Source organism: Chiloscyllium punctatum, chromosome 42 (genome assembly GCF_047496795.1).
Source record: "Chiloscyllium punctatum isolate Juve2018m chromosome 42, sChiPun1.3, whole genome shotgun sequence".
In the NCBI taxonomy this organism is placed as follows: domain Eukaryota; kingdom Metazoa; phylum Chordata; class Chondrichthyes; order Orectolobiformes; family Hemiscylliidae; genus Chiloscyllium; species Chiloscyllium punctatum.
The window spans coordinates 34252736-34266468 of record NC_092780.1 but is presented as its reverse complement, the minus strand read 5'-3'; the positions used below and the strand labels follow the sequence as shown (position 1 = coordinate 34266468).

Sequence of the window (13733 nt, the reverse complement as noted above, 5' to 3'; positions counted from 1 at the left end):
GGACCAGGTGCTTTCTGCCCTGAAGCGGCTTTACAGCCTCCTGCACCTCTTGCTCTGATAAGCGGGCTTTGAGAAAGGACTTTTGTTTTGGAGTCATGCCTGGGAGCTCCAGATCCTTGATAAAGGACTCCATTTTGGCCCACCCCTCCGCACAACCCTCAGATTGGTACAATTTAGAGTAAAATCTCCAGAATACCAAATTAGTCTTTTTGGAATCCCATGTTAGGTTCCCAGACCCTTCCCTAATCACTGTAATGGCTTGAGGGCAGTCCTTTTTGTGGTGAAATATGCTAAGTATTTGTCTCGCCTGTCACCATGCTCATACAACCTTTGCTTTGCAAAGGTAAGCTCTTTCTTTGCTGTCTGTGTGAGCACGGAATTCAATGCAGACCGCAGCACTGTAATCCTCTGTAGCTTGACCAACGAGGCCTGTCAAAGTAAGCCTTCTTGGCTGCCTTCAACCGTGCTTCAAGGAGACATTGTTGCTCATCCTTCTGCTGCTTCCTACTAGCAGAGTAGGAAATAATTAACCCCCCGGCATAGGCTTTGGCAGTTTCACAAAGGATGGATGGGCTACTTACCAAGCCTGAGTTAATGTCTAGTAACGTCCGAAATTCCCTAGAGAAATACTCCACAAGCTTATTATCCTTGAGGATAAAGGGATCCATTTACCAGTACCTTGAACACACTGTAACGTCCTTAATCTTAACCAACAGGTACACTGGAGCATGATCGGAGATGGTAATATTACCAATCGTACAAGATGCCACCAAGTCAAGGGTTTCCACAGGTCAGAAAAAAAATCAATCCTGGTGTGACATCTGTGTGGATTTGAAAAAAATGTAAAGTCCCTGCCTGTAGGGTGGAGATGCCTCCAGATGTCCACCAACCCTAACTCTGCGCATAGATCCACCAATTGTTTAGTTTGTACAGAAGCTGTCGAGGGTCGTTTGGGCAACCTGTCTACTGTGGGATCCATGAGACAATTAAAATCTCCCCCTATTCCAGGACTCAAGACTGACCAGTTTACAAAACGCATCTACCAAAAATTTGAGGGGATGAGCTTGAGGACAAGAACCATTTAACACACCATACTCTTCCCCATTTATTAGGGCTTTGAGAATTACAAGTTTCCCATGTGTGTCATTCACACACTCTAGTAACTTAAATGGGAGATTCCTCCCAATCAATATAGCCACTCCCCTACTTCTGGTATTAAAAGATGAAAAGTAAACCGGATCAAAGCCATTCTGCTGTAGTTTCAAATGCTCCCTACCATCCAAATGTGTCTCCTGTAACAAAACAATATCCACCTTGCTTTCAAAAATGCCTTCATCCTCTTAATTGGTGAGTGACTCCCTTTGATATTCCAGGTACACCATTTAATCAAGTCATTAGCCATAACCTTCTGCAGTAACAGAGCTGAGGGACTCGAACCACAAATCGCTAAGTCTTAGTGTCACATGATCCATCAAACATAAAAACTACATAAACTAAAACTACATTTAACTACATAAAACTTAAACTACATTTAACAAACCTACAAAGCTATCAAAAATTATATGCAATAAAAAACAAAAAACAAACTAACATATAAAACGGCAATGGCGCTGAATAGGGGAACTCACTCCCTGCCCAAAGGGGGCAACTACCCATCCCAAACTGCCTGTAAGTAGGCATCTAGCCATCCCAGCCAATTTGCCTCCTACTAGCTAGAGCCACACTGCAAACACAAGCTGAAAAGAAAGTAAATACACCGTGGAAGAGAAAAAGGGGTGAATACCCCACCCATCCTTTGGCATAACTTAACTTAGAAATTGAAAGTACATGCTTCATTACCGCCAAACATAGTTTAACCCAAATTATTACCAATAAAAAAAGGAAAAGAAAGCTTCAACCAGACTTCCTTTGTTTGTTAAAAAAAAGACATACCCAAACCACACTATTGTTTATACATACTAAATTGTTCAGATTAATTTAATTTGTCCACAAAGTCTCTTGCCTTCTCCGACGTGTCAAAGAGATGTACGGATCCATGTTAGGTGTACCATAGCACAGCCAGATACCTCAGAGAGTACTGGATCCCGAGCTCCCTCAGTCTTCTCTTGACACCATCATAGGATTTTCTTTTCTGGATCACCGCCACTGAAAAGTCCTGGAAGAATATGATCTTAGAGCCCTCGTAAATTAGGGCCTTCAGATCCTTCCCCTTGATTCTGGAAGCTTCCACAATTCTCTCCGTATCCTGATAGTGATGAAACGGCACCAGGAGAGGATGAGGATGTTGACCCAGACCTGACCTCTGCGCTGTGACCCAGTGATCCCTCTCAATCTTCAAGCCTCTCATTCCAGCCTCCAAGTTAAGGAATTTCGGCAACCAATCCTCAATAAATTCCACCTGCTGCTCACCTTCCTTACCCTCCGACAGACCGGCGATCCGAATACTTTTTCTCCTGCCCCTGTACTCAAGATCATCCACTTGGTCATGTAAACTATGGACATGTGCCTCCAGGGCTTGGATTCTGTCCTTGGAGGAACTGGTATCAGCTTCCACCACTGGGACTCTGTTTTCAACCTCATCCGTCCTTTTTTCCAGGTCTCCCAGCTGCTGTTCATGCTTCTGCAGCATGATAGAGATCGGGGCCAGCTTCTCCTTCATCTGCTTACCCAACATCTTGCAATATTTCATGAGCTCGTTCACCAGGGCCTCGAAAGTATTCGAGTCCGAGGATCCTGCAGGCTAGGCCGCGGGCCCAGCCTCAGACGCTCCTCCACCCTTCTTCGACATCTCTGGATGGCAAAAACGCAGGTAAGTTAATTTTTCACAGTTTCCTGGAAATCTATGGTCCGGGTTTGGCGGGTTGGAAGTTCGTCCTGCTTGTGCTGCGGTGTAGAGCTCTGCAATGAGATCCTCCTAGATTGCCGCCATCTTGGATCCAGCACAAGACTGAGACTTTAATTGTGCTTCAATTTTTTTTCTGTGGAATGTATCTCAAACCACAATCGCACTTGTAAAGTTTAAAATTGCAGCAGCCATACCGGAAGCAAGCTTCTAGTTTGTGCATGAGCGGAGAGTAATGAGGGGCAAAGCAGAATCAGGCTTATCCAGATACACATATGATTTCACACTATGCTCTCCCAGCCTGTGATGGAAGTGAATGTAGCAGAACTTCCAACATATTATAAAAGACAAAGTCCTCTCAACGTAAACCAACAGGCCAAGGATGTCTCGAGCACGGCTCTTATCCTGTCTATGTCACTGCTGAAGGTACAGTACAAATCAGATCTCTGGTAAGGGAGAAGCATCAGCAGATCCCAGGAATCTCTTAACCATAACAAATCACATTGTTTTCTGCTGAACTTTAATACTGCCTGCCTGTGTGACATTTATCATGACTCTGATGGAAATATGATTTGGAGATGCCGGTGTTGGACTGGGGTGTGCAAAGTTAAAACTCACACAACACCAGGTTATAGTCCATCAGGTTTAATTGGAAGCACACTAGCTTTTGGAGTGTCGCTCCAAAAGCTAGTGTGTTTCCAATTAAACCTGTTGGACTATAACCTGGTGTTGTGTGATTTTTAACTCTGATGGAAATAGTATGCCCCATTATTCTATAAGATTTTGCAAATGTGAAATAAGACCAATTTAATCTCTAGAGTGGTTAATGCCTCACTGTGACCACTATGGAACAAAGAACAAAGAACTATACACCACAGAAGTAGACCCTTTGCACATCTCCCCTCTAACTCCCACCAAGTCTGCACCAATTCCTAATCCTTCTTTAAACCAAATACTTACTATCCACATGCAATTTCTATCCCAATGTTCACCTCCTGTCCATATGTCTATCTAGATGCACTTTAAATGTTGCTAATGTGTCTGCCTCTACCACCTTCACTGGCAGTGTGTTCCAGGCCCCCTCCACCATCTGTCTGAAAAATGTCCCCCTAAATCTCCCCCCCCCCACCTCCTCACCTTGAACCTGTGCCCTCTTTTCGTTGACCTTTCCACCCTCTGAAAAAGCCTCTGACTATCCACCCTATCTACGCCTCTTATAGTAGACCTCGATCAAGTCACCCCTCAGCCTCAGTCTTTGTAATGAAAACAATTTGAATTTATCCAACCTCTCCTCATAACTAAAACTGTCCAGAACAGGCAATATCCTGGTAACCCTTAATTTAAGATTAAAAAATCCCACACGGTTTCATCAATGAACAGAAGTACAATTTTATCAAACCAGGTGGCGGAAGTAGATTACTAGTCATAGAAAGTCATAGAGATACACAGCGTGGAAACAGGCCCTTTGGTCCAACTCATCCATACCATTCAGATATCCTAAATTAACGTAGTCTCATTTGCCAGCACTTGGCCCCAATCCTTCCTATACCCATCCAGGTGCCTTTAAAATATTGTAATGATACCCATCTCCACCTCTACCTCTGGCAGCTCTTTTCATATACTCACCACCCTCAGCATGAAAAAGTTGCCCCTTAGATCCCTTTTATATCATTCCCCTCTCACCTTAAACCTATACTGTCTAGTTTTGGAGTCCACTACCCTGGGTAAAAGACCTTGGCTCTTCACCCTATCTCTGCTCCCCATGATTTTATAAATATCTATAAGGTCATATATAGATCATAGAATCCCTACAGTGCGGAAACAGGTCACTTGGTCAAACTAGTCTACACTGACCCTCCAAAGAGTAACCCACCCTGAGCCATTCCCCTACACTATTAGTGTCCATTTACCCCTGAGTAATGCACCTCATCCACACACAATGGGTAATTTAGCGTGGCCAATTCACCTAACCTGCACATCTTTGGAAATGTAGGAGGAAAGCGGAGCACCCAGAGGAAACCCACGCACACACGGGGAGAATGTGCAAACTCCACATGCCAGTCGTTCGAGGCTGGAATCGGACCTGGGTTCCTGGCGCTGTGAGGCAGCAGTACTAACCACTGAGCCACCGTATTACCCCACAGCCTCCAACGCTCCAGGGAAAATAGCCCAGCCTATTCAGTCTCTCCCAATAGCTCAATCTATCCAATCCTTGTGACATCCTTGTAAACCTTTTCTGAACCCTTTCAAGTTTCACAACATCCTTCCTATAGTAGGGAGACCAGAATTGCACACAATATTCCAAAAGTGGCCTAACCAATGTCCTACATAGCCACAATATGACCTTCCAACTCCTATACTCAATGCACTGACCAATAATGGCAAGCATACCAAACGTCTTCTTCACTATCCTGTCTACCTGCGACTCCACTTTCAAGAAGCTATGAAGCTGTACTCCAAGATCTCTTTCTGGGTAATCCAAGATGAAGAATGGGGAAAAAGTTGTGACTGTAAGAGATGCTCCTTTTTTGAGGGATTTTCAGTGTTGGAGCTGGTCTCCTCAAAGTTCTGGAGCAGCAACTACCATTTTATAAGCTGTTGCATTGTTTTGGAACTTTGGAAAAAACTTTGTATTAAAACAACAACAACAGCACTTTTAAAAACAGGATGTCAGAAGTCATATGATACCAGGTTATGGTCCAACAGATTTAATTGAAATCATGAGCTTTTGGAGCACTGTTGAATGGTTAGCACTACCAGCCTCGGGTGATTGTTGTGTGGGGTTCGCACATTCTCCCTGTGTCTGCATGGGTTTCCTCCTATAGTCCGAAAATATGCAGATTAGGTGGATTGGCCATGCTAAATTTGTCTCGCAGTGTCCAGGGATGTGCAGGCTAGGTAGATTAGCCATGGTAAATGCGGAATTATGGGGACAGGACGGGAGACTGGATCTGGGTGGAATGATCTTCAGAGGGTCAGTGCAGGACTTGATGGGCTGAACGCCATCTTTCTGCACTGTTGGGGTTCTGTGACTCCATGATATTAACAGAAAAAGATAGTGTAGATGACGATAATGTAATACCACTGTTTGGGAAATCTAGAACTATGGGCCAGACCATTCAGAAGGGATGCTAGGGCACATAGAGTCATAGAGTCATAGAGATATACAGCACGGAAATAAACCCTTTGGTCCAACTTGTCCATGCTGACCAGACATCCTAAATTAATTTAGTCTCATTTGCCAGCACTTAGCCCAAATCCCTCTAAACCCTTGCTTTTCTTGCACACCTCCAGATGCCTTTTAAATGTTGTTATTGTACCAGCCTCCACCACTCACTCTGGCAGCTCATTCCATACATGTCCCAACCTTTGCTTGAAAAGGTTGCCCCTTAGGTCCCTATCTCACTCTAAACCTATGCCCCTCTAGTTCTGGACTCTCCCACCGCAGGGAAAAATCCTTGTCTATTTACTCTATCCATGTGCACCTCCCCCCCCATGATTTTACAGACAAATGGTGGTAGATACTTGAAACTCTCTTCCACAAATGGCAGTGAATGCTGTATCAGTTGTTAATTTTAAATCTGACATAGATAACATTTTGATAAGCAAAGGTATTAAGTGACATGGGCCAAATGCAGAGAGATGGAATTGGGCCAGAGATCAGCCATGATTTTACTGAATTGCAGAATAGGCTCAAGGGGCTGAATAAGGTAAAAACAATGACTGCAGATGCTGAAAATCAAATACTGGATTAGTGGTGCTGGAAGAGCACAGCAGTTCAGGCAGCATCCAACGAGCAGCGAAATCAACGTTTCGGGCAAAAGCCCTTCATCAGGAATAAAGGCAGTGAGCCTGCAGCATGGAGAGATAAGCTAGAGGAGGGTGGGGGTGGGGAGAGAGTAGCATAGAGTACAATGGGTGAGTGGGGGAGGAGATGAAGGTGATAGAGCTGAGGCAGGGCTGACTGGATGCCTATTCCCGTTCCTATACTCCTATCTCCAGAATTGTATCCATTATTTCTCCTCCTATGGTGACTGTATAGGAACCTTTATGGTGTTCTATGTACACATGCAAGTGTTTTGGTCATTTCAACTTACACCACTAAAAATACTTGATTTTCAGCTACTCTGTCCTCTTCCAAAACCTCATTAGATGCCATCTCTTTTAGCCAGGCATTCTAGTCATCTTTCTCATCTCACACTTAGCTCCATTAAGCGTTTTTTTTCTCAATCCCTGTGACGCACCAATAGAAGCTTTGCAGATGCAAGTAATTCCTGTTTTGGCTGAGAGAGTGAAGCCATACATAATCATTAATTTTCCACAGTTAAGATAAACTAGAAAAACAAAAGCGCAAGTGTACCGCTACAAGGGCAATGTATTTAAATTAGGCACGACTGCTCATACTGCATCACATTATGTTAATGAGCAGCAATTAAGAAATGTTCTCGACATGTTGACTGTCTTAAACATAAGTGATGGTTTTTGTGGATTAGAAATGTAAAACAAAGGTGAATGGCGTTCGTAAATTAACAGCATTGCACAGGAATCTCTTTCTAGTTGACTGTCACATAATCAGTGTTTAATAATAAACACTGATTATGGATCATTACAGAGAGAAACAGGCTGAATGAGAATTGAGCTTAAAGTAAATAAACCTAAAACTCCGAGCTTCGAAGGCAATCAACATTTTGGGTTTCACAGTTAAACATAATCTATTATATGAAACACAGATCAGCGAGAAATAAATTATAGGACTATTAAGGAAAGAAAGAATCTGCATAGCGTAACATCCTGTCATGTCCCCAGGATATCCAAAAGTACTCCTGCTCTTCCTATTCCAATGTTTAAGAATGTATATTTTTACCATAGGTTGTAGCCTAGCAGATGGTCCTTTAGGATCTCATGTCTGGCTACACGTCAGATAGATTTCCCTAAGTATAGCAGTCACCAATGTTATAGTATGAACTAATCTTTGCAGTGGGGGCCTTGAATAGGTGATAGACTCAAAGCATAACATGATTCTGCACTGCAATATTGTGACATTACAGCTGACAGTAGACCTTTTGTAAATAAATGGCAAGTGTCACTATCTACTGAGGTTACACCAGTCCTCAGTATTGCCAAGGATGGGACTGGCCTTGCTCTAAGTAGTTGGACCATTCTGTACCACCTGTCCTTTGTGGAGCAATTTGCAAAGAAAAACACCTTTGACCACAAGTCCATCAGGAAGTGATCAGCACGTGGTGTCCTCGAGACCCTGCAGGAAAAGGAGTGTGTGGATCCTGTCAGGTTGCTCCCTGAGCAGACAGTCAAAGTCATTTGCCAGAATGCCTCATCACCAGAACTTTCCAACAAGCACCAATACATCGTTTGGCTGGTGGTGAGAAGGGTACTACTGGTGAGATCCTTTGTTTATGCCCAGACTCTCTGTGCCACTCTATACTACCTTCGAAGTGGCTGCAATAGGGGATGAAGCTGTCACATATCTCCTGCTGGAATGGGCCTTTGCTAAGGATGTCTGGAGACAGATGCAATGGTTTTTGTCACAGTTTGTCCCAAGCACTCTGTGACGCAGGACTCTGTGCTCTACGGTATGTTTCCCAGGATGCACACCCAGACAAACATCAACCATGCCTGGAGGACCATCAACTTGGTGAAAGACGCTTTTGGTGTGCCCAAAACCTTTTGGTCTTCCAGAGCGAAGAGTTGACTCTGACTGAGTGTTGCAGGCTGGCACATTCCAAGATCCAGGGCTACGTGCTGAGGGACGCACTGAAGCTTGGGGCAGCTGCCACCAGGGCACAATGAGGAAAGACCAGTGTCAGATGTCTTTCTGCTAAAGGTAAATGGGGGTTAGTTCAGTTATTGGACCCCCCCCCCCGCCCTCCTTGATGCCTCAGATATATGTAAATATAATCCTGTACAAGTAAAACATGCCTTGAGTTTGTTTTGTTGGATAGAGTCCAGTTGCAATGTTCATTTGTTTTTCTTCAAACATTACTATACAGAACCAAACTGCTTTAGTGACTGTGTATGCATATATATTTTTATCAATAAAGTATATTTTTGAAATTTTAAAAACATTTGTTGAATTATGAGCATGTTTTTCCTACAGCTGAACATAAAGAGAGACATCAAATGCAAAACAAATACAGGATGATGCCAGAAAACAATGCAACAGAATCGCTGATCAGACTGTATTCTGGACAATAGGGAGAGTTTATGTGATAAGACCTAAAAAACATCAAAGTGCTTGATTGAATAAATTTAGAGAAAAAGTTTAAAATTTGAGAGGAATCCAATGCTAGTAGCATTGCATATGGGGAGGTCCTTCATAAATCTAAGAGCTCATTCAGGGCAACATTCTTTTCACAGAGATGGGTGAGAACCTGAAACTACCCTTAACCCCTACCATAGCACTATTCAGGGGTTTCACAAGTTTTATTCCAAGAAGAGAGGTACGGCTTTGGTTAAAACAACAACACAATTTAACACACAGCCCTTTAATATTAGGGTTCCTTACCTTGCCAGAAGTAACTGCCAGGTGCACCAAGTAGTATGTCTCCTGCCTAAAACACAAAGGATTAAACTCTTACAAGACATTGGCTATTGCCTTATGTGTGTATAGCATAGAATAACTGCTACCTGGTGATAATTGAGGATCTAAAATTCTGCTATTTTGGCTCTTGTTGATGTATTCTGCCAAAAAAAGGTATATAAAATAGTTTTACCACTTGTAGGGTTGTCTTAGCTTCCTCTGAAACGCAGAGCGGTACACTTTCCTGATCTTTTGGGCCATGTTGCATATTGTAGCAGGACAAAGTTGACAAGTGCAGCCAAATCAGGAGAAAAGCAGCGATCCCAGTTTAAGAATGATCTAGCCATCCACATCTTGTTGCTGCTGTGCAATGTCAAGAGAGGCTGGACTTAGGCTCATGTTGGTTTCAATGTCAAGGCAGGCTTGGATTCTGGGATGTTTTATTGGCTGTAATGTTGTACCTTCAAGAAGCCCTGCTTCACAGAGAGTTTTGATGAAGCTGCGCAGGGAAGCCTGAGTGTTTAGGTTTTACTGCTCAGCTGCATCACTCGAGGTAGTAACCTATTGACTTAAATGACTGCAAAAATAGGGGCATTAAGTAAGTCCTTTTTCCTTGTCTTGTCAATGCAGAATTCTACAGTAATAGTACCCTGAAGCAACTATTTACATGGATTATTAGCATTATGTTCTCGATGTCTAATTTTTCCCTGTCTCATATGTTTGCTGTCACCCCCTAGTGGCCAACTGAATACACACAAAGCTATTTGACATGAAAGGCACTGTAGATGAAAGTTTAAAAACCCTGGCTCTTGTTTGGTTTCCCTCAAATATGAAGCTGCAATTATTTCAATTTTCTTTGCAAAGAGTGAACCTCTTCTAGTAAGTCTGTAAACTCAATATTTTAAGGACTTTAACTTCATTGTGATCATTAGATTATTCCTCTTCCTTGCGATCTCTGAGAAAAAGCTACAACCACAATGTAAGATAGAAACTATATTCCTCAGGCAGGAGAATGAAACGTTCTGCATGCAAACCCTGTTAATTTGATATCTCAATCCTGCTTCATTAAACATCCCACTACATGATTCTGTTTTAGTTTTATTTACCTACAAAAATAATTTTAAGAATTATTTTGAGGAGTTTATAAAAACATGAGGGGTACAGATAAGGTGTCTTTCCCCTAGGATGAATTTCAAGACAGCGGACATTTTTTTCAGGCAAGAGGGGAAAGATTTAAAAAAGACATGAGAGGGTGGTTTATGTGTGGAATGAACTTGCAGAGGAAGTGTGGATGCAGGTACAGTTACAACTTTGAAAAGACATTTGGATAAATACACAAATAAGAAATAAATACACAAATAAGAAATGTTTGGAAGGAAATGGACGAAGTGCAGGCAGATGGGGCTATGTTTAGTTGGGATTATGATTGGCATGGACTGGTTGGACCTAAGGGTCCATTTCCATGCTGTATGACTGTATGGTTCTACCTGTCTTCACCTATCCCCACTTCACCACCCTGCCCCCTTTACCTGCAACTCCCCCCGCCCAACCCCCCACCCCCCACTTCCCAGTCACTTCCACCAGTAGGGTACACATGCAGATTAGTAGTTTTGGGCGTGTGTGGTGTTGTGGCAGTGCCCCTACTTCTGAGCCAGGAGACCCATTTTCAGAAGTGTGTAATAACATCACTGCACATCTTGATTGGAAAATATCCCCAGAAGTTGGGTCTTGAGATTTAATCAAATGGTGAATTACCCTGAACCTACCATTATCACTAAAGAGTAAGGGTGTCACCGTTAACTGCAAGGAGGAGGCACAGACTAAAAGTGACCGAGTCTTTCATCTCCCCTTACCATAGACTAAAAGAGAATGAGTGATAGGAACATACATATTCTCTGAGCCTTCAACACACCTATTCAAATGTATTTATCTAATGTTTAATGAAGTCTTTGGAACATTTAAGATATGTATTTGTGTTTCTGTGCAAATAGTAGAAGACAAACTTGTGAGCATATTAAGTATTAGTGCACTAATGCAGCTCAGGGTCAGTTCCAAACTTACCAGCGTCAAATTTGCAAAATCAAAGTTATTGCAACAATGGGAATGAAGAGCAGAAACGCACAATGTTAAAGTATTACCTCCGTGATTACACTGCTCCAGCCGGCTTCACAAAAACGCTGATCTGGGACTGAGAAATAACACTGTCATTAATCATTTACCTCACAGGCTACAATTTCACGCACACACACATACAAAGCTGTTGTGTTTGCTGCTTGGGTTGCATTTTAGATAATTCCTGTCTCTTTCCTATTCCCCAGAAATGTCTGAGCAGAAAGATTCAAACAAAGCTTGCAGAGGCAAATCATGGCCATGGTGACAGTGAATTTTGGGAGCTGCAGAGTGAGACATGCACACATTTCCAGTTGTTCCATTTTAACACAAAATATAACAAGAAATCAGTTGTGAATCTGTCAAAACAAACCCATCTCTAATGATCTGACTGTGTAATCTTCACTTTTATTTCCCAGCGCCAGGAAGCCAACATTTTACTTTTAAACAAACTCAAGAGTTTGCAGCTTTAGGCTCCATTGCTTACATCTTAATGTAGGCCTCTGTCACCTCACTTACAAACTGACCCTCCTTTTCCCCTTATTTCTCACTCTATTACCTCTGAATTTTGTACAATTGCTATTGACCAATTCTGGCTGTTAGTTTAACTTAAATTTCTTGGCACATATTTCATCCTCATTTAGTTTGGTTTCTTTCTGATCACAAGGCCCATTGCTTTCATTAAATCCCTTTCCACTCTATGAGCTAGATTTTCAATTGCCAGTGAGGGCAGTATGTCCAGCTTTGAAAATAGTGTTCATGGATAATGTGTCAGTCTATCGATACCTCTAAAACGCACTGCTCATAGAATCATAGCCCACAGAGTGGCCTTTTGGCCCATTGCATCTGCAATAACCTATCTGCACCAACTAATCCCCATTGACCCATAGCCTTGACTGTTATGATATTTCAAGAACTCATCCACATACTTAAAGGTTGTGAGATTTTCGCTTTTTAAAAAAATTCATTCACTGATGAAGAAGGCATTGGTTTGGCAGTATTTATTGCCCATCCCTAATTGCCCAATGGGATGTTAAGAGTCACCTCATCAGGAGTCACAGATAAGGATGACTGTTTCCTTCCCTAAAAGGTATTAATGAACCAGAGGGGTTTTTCTGACAATTGACAGCGGCTTCGTGGTCAAAAATAGAACCTTAGACTTTTTTTATTGAATTCAAATTCCACCATCTGCTGTGACAGGATTTGAACTCAGATCCCCAAAACATTATCTGAGTGTCTAGATTAACAGTCCAGCAATGATACCACTGGGCTGTCACCTCCCCATGCAAGATAGTGCATTCCAGATTCAGTAGCTAAAATACTCCAACCCAAGAATATCCTGGTTAAATTTCTTTGCCTCCCCTTCAGTGGAATCACATCCTTCTTATAGTGTGGTGACCAGAACTGCACATGGTACTCTAACCTCACAAAAATCTTGTACATAACCACCCTGCTCTGATAATCTATGCCATGACAGATAAAGGCAAGTGTCCCATAGTCTTTTTAAACGCTCTATTAACATGTCCAGCTGCATTCAAGAATCTGTAGATAAGCACCCCAAGAGCTTCCTAGTGTACTGCAATATATTGAGTACTCCCTTGTCTTGTTTCTCCTTCCAAAGTGCATCGTCTCACATTTTTCAGGGTTAAATGTCAAACGTTAACTGATCTGTCCATCTGACAAACCTGTCTACAGCCTCCTACAAACTAAGACCTTCCATCCAGCCAATTTCATGTCAACCGTAAGCTTACTTTTCATGCCTCCCACATTCAATTCTATATCATTTATATATACATCATGAATAATAAGGGACCCAGCACTAATCCACCACTGTATAAAGTACCAGCCTCTAGTCAGACAAACAGCCTTCAACAACCACCCCCTGTCTCCTAAACCAAATGAGGATCTTCCAAGTTACTCCAGATCCCATTTCCTTCTGCCTTCTTTATCAGTCTGCCACATGGGACCTTGTCAAAGGCCTTGCTGGACTCTGTATAAACTAGTTCAACTGTACTACCTGCCTGATCACCTCCTTGAAAAATGTAATCAAATTTCATTGGCATGATCTGGTTCCAAACAAGCCGTGCTGACTATCCCTGATCAAAACATACCTCCCCAAGTAGAGATTAATTCTCTGCTACTGCAAGACCAGAGCAATGGGAGAGCTGACAACCTGCTTCTCGCTGATTAAGATGCTATTAACCTGTTGAAGAGCTTGTTGATGACCTAGAGAAGGCCAAAAGG

At 42.5% G+C, this 13733-nt stretch overlaps 1 protein-coding gene across 1 annotated transcript in view; it reads right to left on the bottom strand.

The window, feature by feature from the left end:
• Positions 1-13733, bottom strand: part of LOC140465885 (integrin alpha-8-like) — a 153622-nt gene that overhangs the window by 98606 nt on the left and 41283 nt on the right. Inside the window, exons 5-6 of the mRNA XM_072561780.1 lie at positions 11519-11568; positions 9366-9411 (exon numbers count right to left, since the gene is read on the bottom strand). Coding sequence (XP_072417881.1) covers positions 9366-9411; positions 11519-11568 — 96 coding nt within the window. The remainder of the gene's footprint in view (positions 1-9365; positions 9412-11518; positions 11569-13733) is intronic.